This window comes from Hemitrygon akajei, chromosome 5 (assembly GCF_048418815.1).
Source record: "Hemitrygon akajei chromosome 5, sHemAka1.3, whole genome shotgun sequence".
In the NCBI taxonomy this organism is placed as follows: domain Eukaryota; kingdom Metazoa; phylum Chordata; class Chondrichthyes; order Myliobatiformes; family Dasyatidae; genus Hemitrygon; species Hemitrygon akajei.
In genome coordinates this window covers 145330616-145356069 of record NC_133128.1, presented here as the reverse complement: position 1 = coordinate 145356069, position 25454 = coordinate 145330616, and the positions used below count along the sequence as shown (strand labels likewise).

Here is a 25454-nt window from a genome sequence, read left to right as displayed (position 1 = left end):
CACACAACCAGCCACTTTTTGATATCTCTAGGACGTGGCCTGGAAGACTAGTGTGCCTTCAGGGTAATGGACTTTCATAGCTGTGAAGACACGCCGATTCTAGGACGGTGCCCCTGACTGAGGTGTAGTGGGAGAACACGGAACATCAGGAGCAGCAGGTTAGCTGCTGTGGGTTGTGTGCCCCAAGATCTGCACCTTTCTGGGGCCCACTCTCTGGGCACAGAGCTTGGAAAAAGCATTGCAGCAGACTTGTTAACATCGTAAATCAATGAGTTGTTTATTATGTCTGTGAAACAGGGACATCTCTTTTTCCCTTATTGGGGTGGGGGGGGGGAGAGAGAGAGAGGGAGAGCCTGTGGTATGTCGAATTAATGGGTGAACGAGTAGTTTTTGAAGTACTGTGAGTCTGAGTATTTATTGATGCTTGATGCACGTTTGAGTGCTCAGTGGAAGGTGCTGATGCTTTTTGCTGGTGGGGTGAGTAGGACTGTTGCCTTACTGCTGCTTATGTGTGGGAGGGGGGAGCTTTGGTGTTCTAATGTTTAACTGTCATTCATTCTTTGGGGCACTCCTCTGTTTTCATGGATGTTTCGGAAGAAAAAGAAATTCAGAAAGAAAAAGAATTTCAGGATGCACGTTGTATACATTTCTCTGACATTAAATGTACCTTTGAAACCTACTGAAATACGATCTATAAATTTGCTGATGATATAACCATTGTTGCTAGAACCTCAGACAGAGATGAGAGGCCACACAGGAGTGAGATATACCAGTTAGTTGAGTGGTGTCGCAGCAACAACCTTGCACTCAATGCCAGTAAGACGAAAAAGCTGATTGTGGACTTCAGGGAAGGTAAGATAAGGGAACATAAATCAATCCTCATAGAGGGATCAGAAGGGGAGAGAGTGAGCAATTTCAAGTTCAAAGGTGTCAAGATTTCTGAGGATCTAATGTGGTCCCAACATATCAACGCAACTATAAAGGTGGCAAGACAGTAGCTACATTTCATAAGAAGTTTGAAGAGATTTGGTTTGTCACTCAAAACACTCAAAAACCTCTATAGATGTACCACAGAGAGCATTCTGATAGGCTGTGTCACAGTCTGGTATGGGGGTAGGGGCTACTGCACAGGACTGAAAGATGCTCTAGAAAGCTATAAAATTAGACAGCTGCATCTTGGGTATATGCCTTCATAGTATCCAAGAATCTTCAAGCAGCAGTACCTCAGAAGGCGGTGTCCATTATTAAGAACCCCCATCACCCAGGGGATGCCCTCTTCCCATTGATACTGTCAGGAAGGAGGTACAGAAGCCTGAAGGCACACACTCAGTGATTCAGGAACAGCTTCTTCTCCTCTGTCATACAATTCCTACATGGACACTGAACCCATGAACACTACTTCACTTTTTAAAAAATATATATTATTTCTGTTTTTTGCTTACTGTGATCAATTTACTATTTTTTATTTTTATATTATCATGTATTGCATTGTATTGCAAATTTCACAACACATAACGGTGATAATAAACCTTACTCTGATTCTGATTTCATTTAGAACTTGGCCATTTTGGTGAATTCTGGTGCTACCAAGTCACTCCTGATGACATACACTGAAGTCCCATCCGTGACTGTCCCATTGTACATTATGTGCTCATGGTTCTTTCAGTGCTGCTTCCAAGTTTTGTTCAACAAAATGGAGGATGTTTCTTTGCCAAGTCTGATCTAATACAACAAGATTATCTGGATTCAAGTCTGTGGATTCTAAGGGACATTGCTTCATTTGTACATCTCTGGTTCATCTAATCTGCTTCACTTACAGGAACCTTTCTCTAGTTTCCCCTGCCCCACACAGCCCTCACCCAATACTTCCCTCCCCCATGTATTGCCTCCTTCAATTAATTCCTTCTCCCAATTTATAGGAGCTCTCATGAAATTCAACCCCTCCTCCACAACTAGAGCCTTTGTGCAATCTCTCCCACTCCACCCCTCCCAGCCCCTCATCCTACCAGATCCGAAGCCTTCACCTATTCCCAGGATCTCTAATCTAACTACTTTTTTTCACATCACATGCTGTAGCCCCTGGCTAGAATAACATACAACGTCCTCAAGGCAGGAAATTGAATATCAAAATGTCATCAGCAAAGATGCAAGGAGGAATATTCATTAGCTAGAACCTTTGAACAAAAACACCTGTTAGTAGATGGCAAGTGATTATAGGAATAAATGTTGTTTACTCATGTATAAATGGGAGATATCACCAACTATATGACCGCTATAGTCATTTGCTCCACAAGACCAGTATCACCAACGTATGATAACATGCCACAGCATATTCATTAATTTATTGGGCACACTAGTTACTGAATTATAGCACTTTGACACTGCACAAACAATGATTTGCTCTGAAGTTATACCAAAATGCTGAGATAATTCAAAAATATCGCAAATGCAAGAACCCTGGGGGGGGGGGCGAAGAAACAAAAGCACCAGAAACCGTAAGTCACAGGGCTATAGTTGGGAAATGGCACTCCAAGTATTTCAAGTTGGTAATGTTTCAGCAATTTTTCATTTATAGTAAATGGCCTTTTTAATACAGCGAACAACTTACCCTTTTGTTTGCATTTGTTACCATTCTTTAAAAAAAAGTGTGAGCCATTCACTTGCCTGAAAATGCTGTTCCATAACCTGTATCTTGCCCTGTTCAGGGCACTTCTTCAGAGCACGGTCAGCATACTGAAGCAGGATTTCTACCATCTGAAGAGAAAGATTTTAAACATAGATCAGATTTATTCCAATTTCCTGCAAATGTCAACTACATTCTCTCCTTGTAGCCTAAACAAAATGCTGAGCAGCAAGAAAGAGTGTTTAAGATAACAAAATTTTAGTTTTCTGTGTAAAATGGGAGCAGTTTTACATCTTATTTGGATCATGTGGGGTCTAAATGCATGAAGAATGTATGGCTACAAAACAAAGACAGAGAAAAGAGGTGAATTACAGTTGATCACATAGCAAAGGGTGTGGAGTGGTATTCCAGATGATATGGATCTATCAACAAAGTCTACATAAACGATCAAGATGGGGAAATCCAAACTACAATTCCAAAGTTAGTGGATGGGTCATGATTAGAGAGTGCTGTTATTATAGATGATAATCCTAACAAAATATCAATGGTATTAATAAAATTGCCAATAGGGCATGCAATAGCAAACAAATTTGAATATCCAGCATTCTGAAGTGACACATTTGTGACAAGAAGAACAAGGGGAAAAAAGGGACTTCATATTTCTTGTAAAATAAATAATCTTAAATGCAGTGGAGAAACAGATGCATCTGGGAATAAAGGCAAAGAAATCAGTACAAGAGGCAATGCAGGTTAATAAGCTGTGGAGAAATAAAATAGGGCTTATTTCTTAAAGTGCAGAATGGAAAATGAGAAAAAAATTAAGGAAATTATATTTAAAATCATGACTCAGAATCCTTGGGGTACCTTGAACAGCTCTGATCTCCACACAAGGGTCAGAGAAAATCTCAACAGTTCACTGTCCAGAAATTCAGAAATCCAGGTAATGTTTCCACTTACCACTCACCAGGATCTCAGTTGGTCGACTCCCCATCCACTTGTCAGTGCCCTGATTTCCATGTTTCCTTTCAACTCACCAAGGCTCCAGTTATAACACTTCCCTGTTCCTGTCCTGCCTGACCACTCATTGGACCAATGTTCCTGCGCTCCCTGGCCACTCACCATGGCACCTATTGCTCAGCTCCCAGGTCCCTTATTGGAACTCTCATTCCCACATATCCTTCAAACCGCTGGTTCTGTTTGCTCTTTCCCTTGATTCTTAACTGGTTCTATTTCCTACTCCCTTTAGCTTACTAGGTTCATTGAAATGTTGCTGTGTAAAATTGCTTTTAAAAAATGTGAATTAAAAGTGTGCTGGCGCATTAATGAAAAAATAACATCCAATAGTCCAGCCAATCTGGCATCACCAAAGACCTGAGCATGGCAGATAAATGGAGTTTTACTGTAGTGGCACCAGAAGAAGTGCAAAAGAATTTTGCTTGAACAGATTCAGCACTAAAATGATATCATCAAGAAGAAACTCTTACAGAGGGTAGAAGAAGAGGTTTTTGATGCCTTAAGCAATGCAAAAATTCAACTGAGCACATGCAGAGATAGTCCCATTTGCAAACATTTCAGAACAAACAAGTATAAATAAAGATAGTCACTACTAAATCTAATTAAAACTGCAAGAAGAAAAAAAATCCCGTAAAAATGTCATGCAAAAAGAGTAGATTTTTTTCACTTTTTCCATTCAGGTTAAACCATAAATCAGAATCTGATTAAAACATTTTGCTAGCAAATTACAACAAAGATTGTGTTCATTCATGTATCTTATTTATTGTGAGTATGCACTGAAGAACAGTGAACCACTAAGGAAGTATGCCAAGGGCTTTTGCCTGCAACTTAACATATTGGAGCTTACAGAACCTATGGTAATTTACCACTGGAGTTGTTAGGGTACAGGCAAAATATTCCATAAATATTCAACCCTTCCAATGAAGAAAGTATTTAAAATACTGCTCTGTAGTAGGCTTATAACCACTTATCAGCCAGACAAGCCCAAATTTGGAAAAAAGCACACCATTTGAAATCTTGAGTCTGTCAGCAGCACAGCTGAACCAAGAGTTGACTGTTTTGGCAACTGATGTTCTAACCATTCAGTGCCATGCTCAACAGTTTTAGGTAGATAAAATGAGATGAAAATCATGAATAAGTAAGACTTTACCCGATCAGCCACAACTCCTTTCCGTTTGTTCTGATCTCCAAACAACCCTATCAAAAAATAATAATGGAATAATGAACAAAAATGCTTCTAACAATGTACATCTGTTTCTGATATGAACAGCTAATAAACAGGAGAGATGAGAATTAAGAACAAGGTGACACTGCATCTGCATATTTTCTTGAACATTAAAATACTGACATTTTACCTTTTTCTACAGACCCCAGTGTTTATTGAAATGAGTTTGTGGCAGCATAAATCTAGCTGCAAGTAGCAAATGTTCCTCAGACAGTAGTGCTGTTGTAATTCAGCACTAAATCATTTGCATTAATGTGGCCACCAAATGTGTTTATGTGGATAATCGCATTAAAAAGCATTATTCAGAGAGTGGGATTTAGAAGCCTCGCATAGAGCTTTAATCTGCATCTGTGCTCTTCTGGTCTTGACCTTAAGTGCTTGGCAGAGACAGACAAAAATAGAATCGCTTCCTTTTCCAGTTCTAACATTTCTCCAGTTAATGAAATGTTCATTTCTTTTAATTCCTTATTCATGATTTCTCAAGGGGTAGTTATATAATTTCACTTCTTATGTTAATAGGCCTCATTACAGACAAATTAACTTAGCAGATATATACGATGATTTAAGTTTCATCCGTAGGGCATATCAACTGCCTTTTATCTGTCTCTGAAGTGAATGGGCACCATCTTGAGAATCTCTGTAGTGGTTATAAATTGGAGTCAAGCAGCTGACTTACTAGAAATTCTAGCATGCTGCAACACAATGTCTTAAGGATAGGTTGAGATTGCGCTTGAAGTATTCATAGTTCACTTGAAATTAAACTCAATTATTCCAACTTAGTCTTTATGGACGTGCAAGAGAAAGCCGTGAATCCACTGCTTTACTGGATCAAAAATCTTGTAATAGTTGAAAAATAGGTTGAAATTTGCACTATCAAATGCTTATTCAAATGTTTAATAATATTTATCCTCTGTTACTATTTCTGAAGATATTCCCTTTCTCACTGTTAAATTCTGAATACCCTAGAATGCATCAAACACCCTTTTGTCCCAACAAATAACATACACAAACCATAACGAAGCTACACTGGGGTGGGACTTAAAGCTTCTTAACAAAGTAAACCTGAGAAAAGCAACAAATTCAAAGCAAATTAAGGTCAGTACAACAAAAATAATGTATTCTGTTGAATAGTTTATTATATGAATATTCTGTAAATTCATAAGCTAAAACAAATAGTTGAATTTAATTGTTCACCATATTTTATGCTGGTTGCATCTCAAGATTTACTGAATCTGCAAGTGATGCAAACAGTGATAAAAATACTACTAATCAATATAATTTGAAAGTGTTTACAGTTTCATCACAACTAGCAATTTCAAGATGTGAAATGAGAACTCCATAAAATGTTAAAGTTGTAAAAGAATGTAAAATTCTTCAAAACAGCCCCAAGTATTTTCCTTATCAAAATACATTATTTTACATGGTGGTTCATGAAAGAAGACCAAAAAGCATGAGTGCCATTTGTCCAAGAACTGCTCATTGTTTTAAATTTAAAAAAATTAGACCACTTAAAAATCTACTGACTTCAACAATTTGCTTATCCACTGGCCAACTATCAATTGTAACATTGTCCATTGAAGGTACCGATCTTTATTCTATTAGCACATTAGTGAGTATATTTTCTTCTATTCATTCACCATAGCAAAAGCCTAGCATACAAGAGTAAGGAATGCTTCAAAATGCATTGTGCTTCTCTCTGGTCTTTACTTTCTATTGTGTATAGAAATAATCAAAATGAGAAAAGAAACTGATGAGAAGGATTTTGTAAAATTTGAAAAATAAATATGGAAAACACAGTGTTGAAAAGCAGGAAAGATTTTATTGTGTTAAATGGAGAAAAACATGTTATTTATTTTTATGCTTTTTCTAGAGTTAGAGAAATTCAATTTAATCTGAAAGCAAGCACTCAGCTGGATCTTTGAGATATTCATACAAATATCTCATGAGAAGGGTCTCAGTCTGAAACGTCAACTGTTTGTTCATTTCCATGGAAGCTGCCTGACCTGCTGATTTCCTCCAACATTTTGTGTGTTGCTTTGGATTTCCAGAATTTGCAGAATTTCTTGGGTTTAAGAATAGTCAACTTATTTTGCCAAAGATCAATATCACAGCCTGCTTGCGATCAAGCATACTAATACCATTTACTGGCAGCTGCCAGGATCCTTTTTTGCATGATTACATATTTAATTTTAAAAATTGCATATGAACATAATTCCCTTCATTCAACTTTATTTTCTATGCTCATGTTTCTTATATTTGTTGTACCAACTTTTTTAAAGTATTCATTTACAAGATGAGGGATTACAAGCAGGGCTGACGTTTATTGATATTCCTTAAATGCTCAAACACAACCTACTTTGTGCTTCTATTGAAAGCACTCTTGAAACAGTATTGAGTAGAAATGCCAAGATTTCAACCCAGTGGTAATGAAGGAAGGGGGATATGCTTCCACAAAACAATGATGAGGATCTTACAGGCAGGAGTTGTCTCATCTGCCTGTTCTTCCTTCTGGTAGAGAACATGGGTTTGGGGAGTGATGTCAAAGTAGGAATGGAGAGCATTTTTGGTTGGTGCATAGCCACCACAATATAAGTGACCAGTAGGAGAGGCAGTGGAAGTTTTAGGCGATTTGCATTGTTATAGATAGCATCAAGCTTTCCAAATGCTGTTGGATTTGTATGCAAGTTGAAAGTACATGGTCATATTTCAAGCCTGTGGACTACAGAGAATTTCCAATCTTTGACCTGCTCTTAATGCTATGCTATTCATCCAGTATGTTTTTGATAAACTCTTCACTCCTAGGACATTAACAGTGGGGGACAGTCATGGAAATAAAACAGAAATCACAGACATATTGTTAGTCACAATTTTTGTCAAGGTCTTCTGCAGTGCGAATCTTATATGGCACATCAGCCCACTTCTGAATACTGCTTTAATTTTGTTGCATGTATCTTAGCTATAATAAATTGACTATAGTTCACAATTGTACTAATTAGCCAACTTCTGTTGTGGAAGCAAATGTCTTCAAAATGGCACCAGCGAACAATGAGATCAACAGTGACCTCCTGGAGACAGTTCACTAAGCTACTGTCACTTATTCTTCTTCCTTCAAATATGAACTCTACTGCTAAGCTGCATACAATTGGAACCTGTGATTTAAATTTTGATGGTGTGTTTGTGGGCTGATTATGCAATTGGTGCTTTGCTGTCTCCAAGTAAGTTTAGTGAGATTCGGAGCTGAGTGTACCGCTTTAGAGGCCTGGATACGGGGCACGAGCCCATGATCGACTCTATTGCTTCTCTCCGATTAAGGCATTGAGCAAGGCTGAAGTCGAGGAGGACAAGAGCCAGAGGACAGGTGGGTGTTCAGCACTGTCTACCTGCATTTGTCCAGTCTTCCGCTCCCCCTCGCTTTCTGCTGTCAGAGGAAAGTGTAAGAGTCTTGGGATCCACATTGCAAGGATTGGTCAGCAAGGCTGTGGACTTGTTTTGGGGGCCTTATCAAGTTCATGTTGCATGTATTTCTGGGTTTTGATTTCTATGAGAAGTTTAATCGGGGCTATCGATACGAACTGGGGTGCTTTAGCGAAGAATGGAACTGCAGCCTGCAGTGGGCTAGCAATGTGGTGCTGAACTAAACTGTACTGAATACATTTGAACTGCTGGTTTGATGTTTGATATTCTTTGTGTTGTTTACTGGCTTTTTGACATTTGCGTAATTTGTTCCTTTTTTGCGCACTAGGTGTTTGATGTTTTCTTGAATGGGTTCCATGGTATTTCATTATTTCACGGCTGCCTGCGGGAGGATGAATATCAGAGTTGTATTCCGTATACATACTTTGATAATAAATGTACTTTGATTTTGACTTCTGTCTGGGTTGAATTTAGCATTTCAAACACTGTGGCTTTAACATCAATCCCTACATCATACAACAGAAAGTCACAAGGAATGAAGCAGTAGAAAACATAATCAGTGTAATCTGACCACAGCACATATATACATACAGTATTTTCATTGTGCAGGATGTCTGGGCAACAGACAGTCTATCACAAAATGTTGAACACATTTCTAAGGCTGCACTTCATTGCGTGTCAAGACTTTCTTTCGAATTCTACAGATGCACTCTAGCCTAGCACCCTTTAGAATATTTGTATTGCTTATCACGTTCTCCATTCTGACATTTCATGGATATTTCTGACACAAACATTTGTGTGGATTCCCACAACCAATTTCTCTAGATCTGCATTAAGAGCTTTTCTTGTGACTTCTTTGTAGTAGGCAGCACCTGAAATTTTGCCAGTCTCTACCCAAAAGCAGCTTTTATCAATGTAGAAGTCTGCTCTTATGTTAATAAGAACAAATGAAACAGAACCAGGTCATCGTATTCTCAAACTTTTTTTAAAAAAATATTAGAAGCTGCAATCTTGACCTCAACACCACTTTTCCACACTCCTCAGCTTTCTTCTCATCTTCGTCATTACATTTGAAACACTTGATCCTTAAAAACCTCTTAGCACTATTTTCCCAATGGATACTGAACTCTTAAATTCCTTTACCCCCTCATCAAATTGTTAATTCCCCCAAACTTCAAGCTTTTGAATCACAAATTATTCGTGGAACTGTGCTCAATTGCCTTTTGAAAAGGATAGCATCAATATCATTGATGAATGTTCACATTCTATACAGTGTGTTTCGATGATTTTATCAATGTAAATAAAATTGAACATTTTGAAAGTTTAACAATCAATGATATTCAGGAAAGATTATAACTCACCCACTACTGCTTTGGCTTTTCCTTCATGAAAGGACCAGGCGAGAGACAGTGCCTCAATGAATCTTTCCTGCTTTAACAGGTAATCCAACCTCTGCAGACACAGCATTGTGAGAAAAACGTACATCAATGCTCACGCTACTTCACAACAGCATCTATAGGAAGTATCTACTTCCTTACAGCACATGCAGAAGCACGTGTCATTCGTGGTTTAACGGCTGGAGTGTTGCAGAGTGAGTGAACAATCTGACTGGACTAAAGATCTTCAAGCAATGCTTTATGTGTTATCTCAGTTTGATCGAAGTTGCAAACTTCGTCATTGGAAAATGATTCACAGACGAAACAACAAAAGGCAACGTCACACTTTTGATTAAGGAAAACACCATGTTTTGTCTACATAAGTCATGCAAATAGGATAAAATTAATGCTTCAATTGTAAATGGCTGCAAGAAGCTTGTAATATTCATAATGCCTCACAATGTTAAACAACTCACTTTTCAAATATATATCACAATGACTGAGGAAAAATAAGGATTTTACAATCTCCAAGTATTATTCAAAATGAAAGAAATGTCAGAATAGCTAGTCACATTTAAGTTCTTCATATTGTGTTCTGAATAATGGACAGACCACAGTTTGTGCGGCTTCAGAGCTGTGTGTCAGACATGGCTATAGGCAGCACTGGGGCCACACAGAGGACTGCACTGGCTCCCTTCCTGGTTATCCTGTATATCTTGGACTTTAGATACAACACTGGGTGACGTCATCTGCAGAAATTCTCTCATGACTCAGCAATAGTTGGGTGCATAAAGGGAGGACAGGAGAATGAATACAAGGCCCTTGTGGAGGACTTTGTCAAATCATTTGCAGCTCAATATCAGTAAGATACAGGAAATAGTGATTAACTTTAGGAAGACTAATCACGCATCGCTCCGTTACTATTGATGGTGAGGATGTGGATATGGAGAGGACCTACAGTATCGATAGATAGATATAGTTGATCCAAAAGGCAATTACAGTGTCACAGTAACATTACCCAGCCCAACACACCACCACATTGAAGATCTTACTGGCATCAAGACACATGAAGGAGAGGCCTGCATACTCCAAAGATGCCCCTGGATGACAGACTTGAGTGCAGCACCAACACAGAGGCTGTGTACAAGGGCCAGAGTCGCCTCAACTTATAGAGGAGACAGCTTCTTTGGAGTACGCAGGCCTCTCCTTCAAGTGTCTTGATGCCAGTAAAATCTTCAATGTGGTGGTGTGCTGGGCAATGGCATCAACATGGGTGATGCCAAGAGCCTCAATAAACTGATTATGCTCTGTTATACAAGTCAGACTGGACACACTGGAGGCTGTGGTTAAACAAGGACCCTATGGAAAATCCTGGCAATTCTGGACAACGTTTCTCAAACACAGCATGTCACCTTGGCTGAACAGAGGAGCACTTTTAGTAATAGATTAAAACAACTGCACTGCTCTAAAGAGCGCTGTATGAGGTCATTCTTACCCTTGGCTATTAGGCTCTATAATGAGTCGACCTATAGCCGAGGAAGTGCTGACCCCCTCCTGTTAGACTGTTTGAGGTAACATTTTTTATTCTTCCTATTTTTTGTCTAACATTTATATCTGTGCACTTGTAATGTTACTGTGACATTGTAATTTCCTTTTGGATCACTATATCTATCGATATAGCTGAAATCTAAATCAATATCTTGTATACCCAAAACCCCTGGACTGATTTTCCAAAAAGCATCCTAACATCATTCGGTGTTTGAAGCACCAAAGCAAAACATATCCATTGCTTTTTGAACAAAATACCAGCAAACTTAAGTGCTTCACACTTGCAAAGTACACTACTGTCTGCTTCTACTATAACAACATACAAACCACAGGCTTCAAGCACATGGCATTCCTGCCCATAGTTTCGAAGGTGCTGATTCAAGTCCATTCAGAACAGTTGTGCTGAAAGATCTGAGCAGATGCTGCACTGCACGACAGAGCGAGTGTTGCACTGTTTAAGATGACATCCTTGAATGAGAATTTAATTCAAGTTATAACTGCTTCTCCTTAAGATCTTCCACTCTTCAGAGTAATATCATGGATCTTTCGAACAGAAGATTCAGAGCTCAGTGGTCTTATCCCTGTTGTGATAACAATAACTCCGATTCTCCCAGATATTATCTGACCAACTAAATAACTCTGCTGAGTATTTTTAATTCAGATTGTCAGCATTTTTAGTATCTTGTTTATGATTACTACAAAATTCTGAACTTTCACGTTAAAGGCTGTAACCACAATTACACGTTGCAGCAGTTCCATGAATCTCAAATGCCTCATGTGCTTTCAATTTTCCCAATGCGTTTTTATCTCTCTAATATAGCTTTCAACGCAATTTTTATGATCAGTACATAATGAGAACTAAAATAAACTGGAAACTGTAGCCTATTTTAAAAAATGCTGTCCTCTCTATTAAAAGTATTTTTTTCTTTAACTTGGAAGAAATGTGATATTTGGGAATGCAGGAGTGATGAAAAGGACTCCAGTCAGAAGGAAAGATAAACCTCCATGATGGGGGCAGATATGACAGATTGCATTTTAAAGTAACAGATGAGTACTAATCTTTCACATAGTTAGATTTTGCTATATCCACATCAATGGAGATGGAAATGGTCTAAAGGAACAACTTTTTTATTGATCTGCACAACCAAGGAATTTCATGTTATAAGCTAAACTAAGTCGTCCAAATGCATAACGCCAGGCCAAAATGGAGCAAAATACTGTTTTTCTTTAAAATGAAGAGCCAACCAGATCCTCCCACAATACATTAAAACTTGCTTACCTCCCGCCAAGTCCTCAGAGTAATCACATGCACGGACTACAAAAAAAAAGAAATATGAAGTCAATATATGGGCCAATATTATTCGTGATTATCCTATATTCAGCAATGGAAGGTCCCATCAAGTTTATCAATGAAAAAGCAGCATAAGGTTTAATCATTTCAAAGTCTTAACAGCTTATCAAATGCAGTTTCCATACACCAGCACTCCCAACTGCAAATCATCATTTTAACAATATAACCTACATATTAGATATTAACTTGACATTTTGCAGCAAATTCATTAGTTGCAAATAAAGCTGCAAATATATCTGTAATTTTGGCTGTAATCTGCATAGTTATAAAAATACAAGATAGCTTTTCCATTCTTCTCCACCTCATATCATGGTCAAGAGAGACAGAAGTATTTTTTTATATAAATGGTCCTTATTTCTGCCAGCAGATACCTGATGTATCTTAAATCTTCATTATAAAGAAATACCTTTAAGAGATGGATTACGCAGCTACTCTGCAAAATTTTGACTATTTAATGTAGGAGAGTGACACTGGCACTTGAGGAGAACCCATATGGAATATTCTTAAAAATGCAATAATACTGATCGATACTGGGAGTATTCAATTCTAGAATTCAGCAAAACAGTTATATGGTTCTGTTCTGAGAACTCCAGTATTTGTATTAAAAAGAGTGACCATACAGACTGAAGTAATCAATGGTTTAGAAAACTGAGAAAGGATTAGGACCTTGTGTGCAAACAATGACATGAACAGTAAGGCTAAAATAAACATCAGATAAGATTTAACTGATCAGATTATGTACAGGACTTACACTGAATACCATGCCAAAAAGACAGGTATAGATGGCTGCAAATGGCTCATGAAAGAACTTGCATGTGCACTCCATTATCAGAAATATAAAATTCACTCTGCAGAAGGGTTGGTACATGGCACAGGGTGAAAGTGAAGATAAATGATCTCAAATGGGGGCACTTAAAACTCTTCAGTGAAAAGCAATTTAATACATTAAATGTTCGTTCAGCCACTTGTGCTCTGGCAAAAAAACTATGTACAATAACTAGTCAAAGACAAATAAGTTACAGGTATTCATGTCAATTAAAACATTGTAGAACAAAGTCATACATTTTGCAGAACTGCACACTACCAAAAAGATCATAAATTCCACTTAAGTGGTAGAGGGATTTTATTTTGCAGGGTCATCAATTCTCTTTCTTATGAGAAAGCAAACTGAGTTTGATTAAACAAAGAAAATTAGATTAAAGAAAATAATGCAGAAATCAAACACACAAAACTGCTATTTAATGAATCACACGTTAATACTTCACTACCAATCTGAAGTCTTAAAAATTGCATATATAATTGATATAAAATATATACACACACACGCACATGCACACACACACACATCCACATTTACCTTAGTTCCCAGGTAGATAATTTGTCCTCCATAACTGCTGACTGACTGGTAGCATGCCTTTTCACCAACCAGAGCCTTTAAGAAATTAACAGCAAAGAACCAATAATATCACAATTTGTTGTGGATGCCAATAAAATTACTGAGAATAGTAATTAGGAAAAAATTATATCCTTCAATTATTTTAGCCTCCACAATATAATCCAATTAACCTCCACAATGGTGGTTAATTAGAGCATATGGTGTGATCAAGAGACATAAATATAAAAATGAATCCCAGAGACAATCCTTTGTATGTACTTAATTGGTTGTTCTCATACAGGATGGAAGCAGAATGCCAATTTTTGTATTTAAAAGATTAAGACCAGAAAAAATGTATATGGTTCTCAGTTACAAGTCTGTGAGTATCAGATACAGTCAAGAACAGGTTTAACTATGCTTCTTCCAAAAATGGAAGAATTTTACCATAACTCAACACTTGGTCACAAACAGAAATATTGGACTCTTTGGATGAGAGCCAACAAACAAGAGACCCACTGGATTGGTTACTAAAATTCGTCACACTAACTGAGAAGAGGAGAAGAAAACATAAAACAAAGCCAAATTAAAGCAAGTTCACTGTTTTAACAACCAGAAGTCAATACTTGTCAATGTAAAAATTCACACAAAACAACCTTGATTCTAAAAAATTCTGTTTCTTTTTTATTAGGGATGTATTAGCTAGAATCACAAGCTAACAGTAAAAGCCTGAAAAAAGATGACATCAATATTGACGTCAACAAATTGTTTAACTCTTAAACATTTTGTTTGTGATAGCTTCAAGACAAGTGAAATATTGTACACAGATGATTTCACATAGTTGGCACATCACAAAGTGCTTCACAACTATGAGGAGCAGACCACAATATATACTAGCTTTAAGTGAATGGTTATTTACATAGGCTTTCACTCCCTTATTTGGCTTCGTCAAAAATTTTCCATCAAATTGTACAAGTATGAGAGGTATTAAAATTTAATTACTTTTCAAGTTTGTATTAGAAACGACCTATTTTAATATGTGAAATATTTAACATTAAGATCCCCCATTACTCAAGATGTGCTCTCTTGACGTGCTCACTATTACCATCAGAGAAGAGGTACAGGACACACACTCAGTGTTTTAGGAAAATTTCTTCCCCTCTGGCATCAGAATTCTGAACACACAATGAACCAACTGGTGAACACTTCCTCACTAGACTCATGAAGGGTCCTGATGGAGAGTCACACCCCAAAATGCCAGTTGTTAAATTAAATAAGTAGTGGGAAAAGAGAGACAAAATAGTTAATGGTAAGCTATCTGATTTGAGTGCTAATTACATGGAGATTAACCACAAAAAAACAAGTATTTTGAGTCCGTCTATCAAATATAAATAATCTAGTTTTCTGTATCTGTGATAAGTGATGTAATCTGGGAGAAAAAAAAATACTGAGCACAGTTGCAGGGATAAGTAAATGGAGGGGCACTGATGGGGAGGAATAAGTGTACCTGGCTGTCAGGATAAGTACCTGGAGGGGCACTGATGAGGAGGAATAAGTGCACCTGGTTGCAGGGGAGGGGGGAGTAGAAAAAGGGCAAAACCCTGTGAAAAGCAGAGAGGAACAGGGAACAAGAAGATATGCCTAGATATGGCATCCTACCAGAGATGACATACATTGAAGAGAATGATATGGATGTGGAAGCTTATGAGGTGGTAGGTAAGGACCGGGGAACCCCATTCTTGTTGTATCAGATGAGGGTAGGGGGAATGGGGTGAGCGTAGATGTGCAGGAAATGGAAGAAAACAATGTAAAGGCTGCACTGATAGCAATAGAGAGGAAACTTTAAGCTATTGGGGGGCAGGGGTGGAGTTACCAGAAAATATCTGTAAAAAGGTGTACAAAACAGTCAAGGGGATGGCAACAATTATTTTTTTTAAAGCAGTTGGAGACAGAAAAAAAGAAAGTACTGTTGAACAGAGAGGTACAGCCACATCTGTGGAGAATGGGAAAATAGAGTTGTTGTTTGAGATATTTTCATTCAATATCAAGCCCAAGCATCTTGACTGGCTGCATCACTGCCTGGTATGGGAACTGTACCTCCCTTAATCACAGGACTCTGCAGAGAGTGGTGTGGACAGCCCAGCACATCTGTAGTTGTAAACGTCCCATGAATCAGGACATTTAGAAGGACAGATGTGAAAAAAAAGGCACTTAGGATCATTGGGGACCCAAGCCATCCCAACCACAATCTATTCCAGCTGCTACCAACCGGGAAGCGGTACCACAGCATAAAAGCCAGGGCCATCAGGCTCCGGGACAGCTTCTTCCACCAGTCCATCAGACTGATTAACTCATACTGACTTGAGTGCACTCAATATTACATTGACTGTCCTATTTATTATAAATTACTATGATTGCACATTTCACATTTAGATGGAGACATAACGTAAAGATTTTTACTCATGCATGTGCAGGATGCAAGGAATAAAGTCAATTCAATTCAACTCAGTTCAAGGGCTTCAATATACCCAGACCAATGATGAGATGTCATTTCTCAAGCTTATATTGAGCATCACTGAAAGATCAGGCACAACAGGTTGCACAACATACTGTATGCCCCATTCTGATAGTAATACACAACCACTTTCCTAAACTTTTAACCATCAGCAGACCTCCACCCTTCCATCCCTATCTCTCACTAAAACCAACACCTGATCTGTACTCTCCCCCACCCTCCCAACATGACAATCCAACCAACTCATCTGCAGACTCAACCAATCTATCAACTATCTGTTGACCCTCTTATTCTGCTAGCCATCTGCTGACCCACGCATAAGAACCACCAGACCCCTAAAGTCAGCCCCACCATTCAATATAATCAAGGCTTATCCATGCTGCCTCAACACCTTTTCTATACCAGTTTCACATAACCTTCTATTCTTCAATCTTAAAATATTTATCTGTCACCACCTTAAACATATTTAATGATATTGCCTCCCTTACAAGTGCCATTCTTCGCCAGCAACTAAGTTTAGAGAGGTGGCCTGACCTAACAGTTTTGCTGTGATTTCACATTTTTCACAATGGACTGCATTGAGCTCTGAGGCATGTTCAGTGCCTTTGTGATGATCTTGTATCCTTCCCCAGATTTGTGCTTCTCTGATATCTAATTTGTCTTGAAAGCTCTTTTGTCTTCTTTTCGCTTTGGTCTATTGAAAATCTACCATACTGTTGGACGTTACACAGAGAGGGGCTACTTATTCTTATGAATTCATAAGGTGATCACAGGTTTCAACAAATAGGGTGAGTTGACAAGTAATATATATATATATTGGATTCAGAATCCACAGAGTTAGATTTGCCATAAAGAACAGCATCATTAGTCACCTCACGGAATTGCCAGTTGCCATTAATGAACACCTCATTACCATGTAACTTAAGCTCACTAACAACCAAATGGTTACAGCTGTGAGTGCCTTACACTCCAACCCTAAACTCACCAGATGATATTAAGGAGATCTTCTACACTGACCAGGACCGCATAACTATCAGATGTTCCCAAGTAAAATAAGGTCATTCCTCATGGAGACTTCAATGCTAGAGTTGGTTGGGAAGGAAGGTGTTGGCAACATCAACTCAAATGGAGTGTTCTTACTCTCCAAGTGTGCTGAACATGACCTGAACACCACCAGTACCCTGTTCCGCCAGAGAAATAAGGTGAAAACTTTGTGGATGCATCCCCATTCAAAGACTGGAGGAGATAACTAAGGTACTTAATGAGTACTTTGCTTCAGTATTCACTACGGAAAAGGATCTTGGCAATTGTAGCTATTACTTACAGCAGATTGAAAAGCCTGAGCATGTAGACATTAAGAAAGAGGGTATGCTGGAGCTTTTGGAAAGCATTAAGTTGGATAAGTATCTGGGATTGGACGAGATGTACCCCAGGCTACTGTGGGAGGCAAGGGAAGAGATTGCTGAGCCTCTAGCAATGATCTTTGCATCATCAATGGGGACAGGGGAGATTCCGGAGGATTGGAGGGTTACAGATGTTGCTCCATTATTCAAGAAAGGGAGTAGAGATAACCCAGGAAATTATAAACCACTGAGTCTTACTTCAGTGGTCGATAAGTTGATGGAAAAGATCCTGAGAGACACAATTTATGAACATTTGGAAAGGCATAATATGATTAGGAATAGTCAGCGTGGCTTTGTCAAATACAGGTCGTGCTTTACGAGCCTGATTGAATTTTTCGAGGATGTGACTAAACACATTGATGTAGTGTCTATGGATTTCAGCAAGGCATTTGATAAGGTACCCCATGCAAGACTTATCGAGAAAGTAAGGAGGCATGGGATCCAAGAGGACATTGCTTTGTGGATCCAGAATTGGCTTGCCCACAGAAAGCAAACAGTGGTTGTAGATGGGTCATATTCTGCATGGAGATCGGTGACCAGCAGTGTGCCTCAGGGATCTGTTCTAGGACCCCTACTCTTCGTGATTTTTATAAATAACCTGGATGAGGAAGTGGAGGGATGGGTTAGTAAATTTGCTGATGACACAAAGGTTGGGGGTGTTGTGGATGGTGTGGAGGGCTGCAGAGGTTACAGCAGGACATTGATAGGATGCAAAACTGGGCTGAGAAGTGGTAAATGGAGTTCAACACAGGTAAGTGTGAGGTGGTTCATTTTGGTAGGTCAAATACGATGGTAGAAGGTAGTATTAATGGTAAGACTCTTAGCAGTGTGGAAGATCAGAGGGACCTTGGGGCCCAAGTCCACAGGACACTCAAAGCTGCTACGCAGGTTGACTCTGTGGTTAAGAAGGCATACAGTGCATTGGGCTTCATCATTCGTGGGATTGAGTTTAAGAGCCGAGAGGTAATGTTGCACCTATATAGGACCCTGGTCAGACCCCACTTGGAGTACTGTGCTCAGTTCTGGTCGCCTCACTATAGGATGTGGAAACTATAGAAGGGGTGCAGAGGAGATTTACAAGGATTTTGCATGGATTAGGGAGCATGCCTTACCAAAAAGGCTATTGCAGTTACTTGGAAATCGGACACATATTTAAGTATAGATCGTTGGAAGAAAGAAATTTATGGCTGTATTCCACTTGAAAAAATTACTTATAATTTAAGAGATAAATATGAAACATTTTTGAAAATTTGGCGCCCTTATTTACAAAAGATAGGATTAAATATATAGGTGCTTCGAAGATGAAATAACTGGTTACTTGGGGAAAGAAATAAATATATATACTAAAGTTATTACGAACTCCATGGAGCATGTGGGGATCTTCCAATATCCAGGCATTCCTTCTTTTTTTTCTTTCTTTCTTCTTTTTTTCTATAGGGATGTTAGGGGGGAGGGGTTAAGGGGAGGGGGGATGGGTAATATACATTTTCTTTTTCATACACTTTTATTTTGTAACTACTTGAAAACACAATAAAAAAAGTTTAATTAAAAAAAAGAATAGGTTGAGTGAACTCGGCCTTTTCTCCTTGGAGCAACGGAGGATGAGAGGTGACCTGATAGAGGTGAATAAGATGATGAGAGGCATTGATCGTATGGACAGTCAGAGGCTTTTTCCCAGGGCTCAAATGGCTATCACAAGGGGGCAAAGTTTTAAGGTGTTTGGAAGTAGGTATAGAGAAGATGTCAGGGATAATTAATTTTTTAAGCAGAGAGTGGTGAATGTGTAGAATGGGCTGCCAGTGATGGTGGTGGAGGTGGATACAATAGGGTCTTTTAAGAGACTCCTGGATAGGTACATGGAGCTTAGTAAAATAGAGCGCTATGGGTAACCCTCGATAATTTCTAAAGTAAGTACGTGTTCGGCACAGCATTGTAGGCCAAAGGGCCTGTATTGTGCTGTAGTTGTTTCTATGTTTCTCTGTTTTTACTTGGCATCTTATAAATTATGTCATGGTTCTGAGGAAGGATCACAGAGACGTAAAGAATGAAAGCCATAATCAGTGCTAATGATGGCTGGACAGACTCTCTGAAAGATTCTCAAAGCAGTATCAAAGGTTGGTTTGATGAAAATTACAATGAAATAGAAGAGCTAGTCAACAACAAAAGTAAAGTTTTCTGTTGAAAGACATCAACTGTAAGGCAAAAAGAGAAGCCTACTCGAAAGCCAAGACCATAGTCCAGCATAGAGTAAAGAAAATAAAGAATCAGTGGTGGACTGAGAGGGCCCTAGAGCTTGCTGACTGGTGATATCAAGGGTTTCTTTATTGCCACCAAGGAGGGCATGGCCCTAACCATTGTAGCCTAAACCCTCTTTGTTCCAAAGATGGACAAAGGCTGCTAAAGGACAATGATGCCATCAATTCTCAATGGAAGGAACTCCTTCAGGAGCTACTTAATCATAACACCACTGTTGACATTGAAGTCATTCAACCAGCTCCCACAATGACCCAGGAAGGAAGACATGAGTAAGCCTTGTAGTATCACAGAGGTGCAGACCACTTGCAAGAAACTGAGCAACAGCAAGGCCACTGGGCCTGATGGAACTCCAGCAGAAATCCTCAAGGAACGTGACACAGAACTTCTAAATCATATTCATCACCTGCTGGGACCAGGAGAGGATCCCAGCTGAACTCAGGGAGACCCTGATTGTCACACTCTTCAAAACTGAGAAAGCCTAGAAACAAAATCTCCCACTTGATATGGCCTTCACAGACCTTACAAAAGCATCTGACTCTGTAAATCATCCTGCCCTTTGGAGGTACTGTCCAAAATCGGGTACCCGGAGAAATACTTCAAATTCCTGCAGCTCCTACACAATGATATGAGCGCAGCAGTCATCAGCAACAGCAGCTCTGAAGTAGCACTTTTTGAAGTTGAGACTGGGGTCAAACACAGATGCATCATTGCCCCAACTCTAATTGCCATTTTCATTGTAACCAGTCTTCACCTCACAGGCCAAGACCTCCCACAAGGCGTCGACATTCTTTATAGGACAGATGGGGGATTCTTTAACCTTAACAGGTTCAAGGCTAAGAGCAAGGTGTCAACTACTTCCATCATGGAGCTCCAATATGCAGATAACACCATCATCTTCAGAGTGATCTATAATGTTGTTATCTGCCTTGTACACCAGAGCATAGAACCTCCTGGGACTTGATCTAAACACCAAGTCCTGCACCAACCTGCTCAAGATCAAGTTCCGAAACCTCCAACCATCCAAGTTGTCAACACCCCTCTAGAGAACACTGATCATTTCCGGTATCTTGACAGGCTTCTCTCGTCAAAGGCCATATTGACCTTTAAATAAATCACAGAATACGCTGTGCAAGTAGAGCTTGTGTTAGGCTGAGAAAGAGGGTTTTTGAAGATTGGGATATCAAGGTCAACACTGAGCTTCTGGCCTATAAAGCTACAGTTGTCCCCTCCTTGCTATATGGAGCGAAGTAATAGACAACATAGAGCAGGCACATAAAATTCCCAGAAACTTACCATCAAAGACGCCTCCAAAAGATTCAGAGTGTTAGCTGAAGAACAGGCATTCTAACTGGAGGAAGATAACATTAACTCCATTACAGTCATGATTCAAAACGAATTACAATGGTTCAGGCACAACATCCGTTTGCCTGACTCCCACCTCCCTAAACAGCTCCTGCTCAGCCAACTCAAGGATGCAAAGCACATTCCTGAAGGGCAGAAAAAGCAGTTCAAGGACAATATCAAGACCAACCTGAGGAAGTGTCACATCAACTGGAATAGATGGGAGAAATTAGCACAGGACAGGACAGATCAACCACCAGGCATACTCCACTGTGAGTGATCGCTGATGATGATGATAATATAGTACTGCACCCAAGGAAAGTTGGCGTAGTAATTACAAAGGGAATGAATACTTTTTTAGCAACACAATTTTGGTTTTTAATTTTTAGTAAATTTTTGATGGTTTTGGAATTTTTCTTTTGATTTGACATGATGCACAATGTTGTGTAGATTAGCTCAAAAATCCCACCTCAATATATTTTACATTTAGAAAATGAGGCACTTAAATATGAAAATAGCTGTGGGAGCTGTATATTTTTCAAGACATTGTATATGTGTACATAAAACACATAAATTGAACAAATATTTAGCAGATCATCATATATCAAGCTTGCAATTTGTATTTGGTAGAACATTAAACTTAAAATAAACAAAAGCAAACTTTCAAAACCTGGATCTATATTCAAAGCACTTGAAATAGGAATGTAGGAAAATAAAATGTGAATGCACACTGATAGTTTCTTAAATTCAGCATTGGCACAAACCTTGTGATTATATGAATAGATAGCCAAAAACTTATTTCATAATAACTCCCCAGGAGATCCGTTGACACTTCAATGAGCATCAGCTCTTCCACTTGCACATAAGTGATGACACGGCCATAGTGGGGTGTGTCAGGAATGGACAGGAGGAAGAGTATAGGAAACTGATACAGGACTTTGTGATATGGTGCAACTCAAATTACCTGCGTCTCAATATCACCAAGACCAAGGAGATGGTGGTGAACTTTAGGAGATCTAGACCTCATATGGAGCCAGTGATCATTAATGGAGAATGTGTGGAGCAGGTTAAGACCTACAAGTATCTGGGAGTGCAGTTAGACGAGAAGCTAGACTGGACTGCCAACACAGATGCCTTGTGCAGGAAGGCACAGAGTCGACTGTACTTCCTTAGAAGGTTGGTGTCATTCAATGTTTGTAGTGAGATGCTGAAGATGTTCTATAGGTCAGTTGTGGAGGGCGCCCTCTTCTTTGTGGTGGCGTGTTGGGGAGGCAGCATTAAGAAGAGGGACGCCTCACGTCTTAATAAGCTGGTAAGGAAGGCGGGCTCTGTCGTGGGCACAGAACTGGAGAGTATGACATCGGTAGCAGAGCGAAGTGCGCTGAGTAGGCTACGGTCAATCATGGAAAACCCTGAACATCCTCTACATAGCACCATCCAGAGACAGAGAAGCAGCTTCAGCGGCAGGTTGCTATCGATGCAATGCTCCTCAGACAGGATGAAGAGACCATTACTCCCCAATGCCATTCGGCTTTACAATTCAATCGCCAGGGGTAAGATATGTTAAAGTGCCGGGGTTAGGACTGAGCTTAAGTTACCATTCAATGTATTTTAGTAAACTATTTAAGAACTTTTTAAAAGCTATTTATTAATGCTTTTTGAGAGGGTGATTTTAGATGCATATCATATTTATACTGAGTTAGGTATTGTATGTAATTAGTTTTGCTACAATAAGTGTATGGGACATTGGAAAAAATGTTGAATTTCCCCATGGGGATGAATAAAGTATCTATCTATCTATCTAAGTGTACAATGTCCTGTGTATGTTACTCAAAATGGCTTCTTTGGTTTGTTAAGAGTAGGAATGCTTCTTTGCTGATAAGTGTTTCTCTCGCAGTTGTTTAGCTTTAGACTTGCTAATATGGGGATTGTATTCATTTGTTAACCAATGGGGAATGTTATTTTGTCTTGTGAGGCTGGGAGCTTGGGGGGTTTTCGCGGATTTTCAGGAGAGTCGGGAAGAAGACGCCGAGGAAGGTGGACATGCACTGCACTGCTTGTTTGACCACCGGGGGTGGTCCCAGGTGCGAAGACGTGGAGGTCGGAGGAAAGTGACGAGGGGTCGAATGGTTCGATGGTTGAGCTCCAACGATGTGCACTAAACTGACTGAAATTTGATAAATTGGCGCCTTTTGCTTTTTCTTTTCTTTCATATATATTGTATTGCATAGTGCTCTTTTAGTTTTAGTAAAATCTTTAAAGTGTATTTCATAACGGTATCTGGTGTGAAATTTGATACTGTGTGCGTGCGCGAGGCATAAACTTGATTCCCACAGCACCTGCGTGTATGGGAGGTGGGGGTGGTGTATGGCTGGATCTCATTTTCCCCTAGACATATACCAGCCTGTTGGGTGAGTGTTACATAAGATTTACAACCTTCATGAGAACAGAAGAAAGAACCTAAAGTATAGCACCTAAGTGTTAAAAATACAAATCAGCTACACGTTTGCTTTCCGGAGTGCTACTCTTCAAACCAATTCTACACAGGCCGAGATAGTTTTGCAGCAGAATTAGCAGAGAATATTGATTTAGAATTAACTTCGGAACGCAAGATTCTACATTGCTTCATTATTATATAAAACTGCAATCATACCATATATAGGATAGAAAAGACAAACACAATAACATAGTAGCACAGGTTGGTCACCACAAATCTAGAATGATAAATGTCAGATCAGTGATTTTGCTGAATCACTGGTGGTTAGATTAGGATTAAATAAACAAACAGCTCTAACCCACTTGATGATCACCTCACCCTTGCATAAAAAAAGAAAAAAGAAACTGCAAATGAAAAGCAATTCTTTCACAAATTCCTGTATTGGTTGGTCTGTTAGAGTCAACTGCACTCAGTAGCCACTTCATAAACAGAGTGGTAGTTAGCCTTTGAAGAGCATAATATGCCATTGTCCAGGGTTTGAATTAATAATGTACAGTTAGGTGGCAGGTAGATACTGTTAAAAAAAAATTAACTAAGAGTTCTGCTTTGGATGTGCAGAGCATTTATCCAAAATCAGCAACATTTTACAATTTTTGTCCAGACCAACAGTCACAGTGAGCTCTCACTTCTGGAACAAAGTAATGTTCAAACCATTTCAATGTAATGTCAGTTGTAATCCATCTTTTTCTGTTGGCAAGGTAAATTACTGGAAACTGCTTCATACCCTTGAAAGCTCAGGGTAATAAACATTTGCAGAAGATTAACAACTTAAATCTCTGGGTTCCTGCAGCATTAGGGCAGCCCAACTCAGTGACACAATCTTTTGATGCTTTACAACCTGTTGGTGATCCTGCATCCTCTGTAGTCAGTGCTCGTCTTGGAGTACAATGTCAATGTAAGGCAGTTTTGTCCGCATTGTAGACCTGATCAGGACTTAAAATTTTCATCAGAAACTAACTTGGCATACTCATCAACGAACTCAGCAGTTGCTTCCTTGTCTGCTGACCGTTTTTCACCACACACTGCACAAAACTGTATGCCATGTCGCTGCTTAAAATGCTGAAGCCACCCTTCACTGGAATCACACTCATAATCCAGTCCTAATTCTTCATGAAATAGTTTTGCTTATTCCTTCACCATCTCTCCTGATAGTTCTACGGCTTTGCTGATGAGGAATTTAAATAACTTTACGAGAACTTTATCTTGTTGTGAACATCTTCAATCTTCCAATGTTTTCCTTCTGCAGATCTGTTTTTTTGTTTCGCTGTCAGCATAGAACTGGAGCAACTTTTCTTTTTGTTTCTTTATATCATAAACTGTGCAACAGCCAATGTTATGCAAGTCACATATGCTTTTCAGACACACCACTGTTGAGTTTCTTCAGAATTTCCACCTTATCTTGTAAAGATAACATATGGTGTTTGCACTTTACACCATTAGAAGCACTTCCTTTAATTCAACGAAGATGTGACTGGGGCTAGATGAGCACGGGTTATAAAAATAAAGGCAGAAAAATACA

At 39.1% G+C, this 25454-nt stretch overlaps 1 protein-coding gene across 3 annotated transcripts in view; it reads right to left on the bottom strand.

Moving 5' to 3' along the window:
• The window catches only part of vps8 (VPS8 subunit of CORVET complex), a 618230-nt gene that overhangs the window by 527672 nt on the left and 65104 nt on the right, over positions 1-25454 (bottom strand). For all 3 annotated transcript variants that reach the window (XM_073046772.1, XM_073046773.1, XM_073046774.1), the window contains exons 15-19: positions 13909-13983; positions 12480-12515; positions 9638-9728; positions 4788-4834; positions 2665-2754 (exon numbers count right to left, since the gene is read on the bottom strand). In XM_073046772.1, the coding sequence (XP_072902873.1) occupies positions 2665-2754; positions 4788-4834; positions 9638-9728; positions 12480-12515; positions 13909-13983 (339 nt within the window). The remainder of the gene's footprint in view (positions 1-2664; positions 2755-4787; positions 4835-9637; positions 9729-12479; positions 12516-13908; positions 13984-25454) is intronic.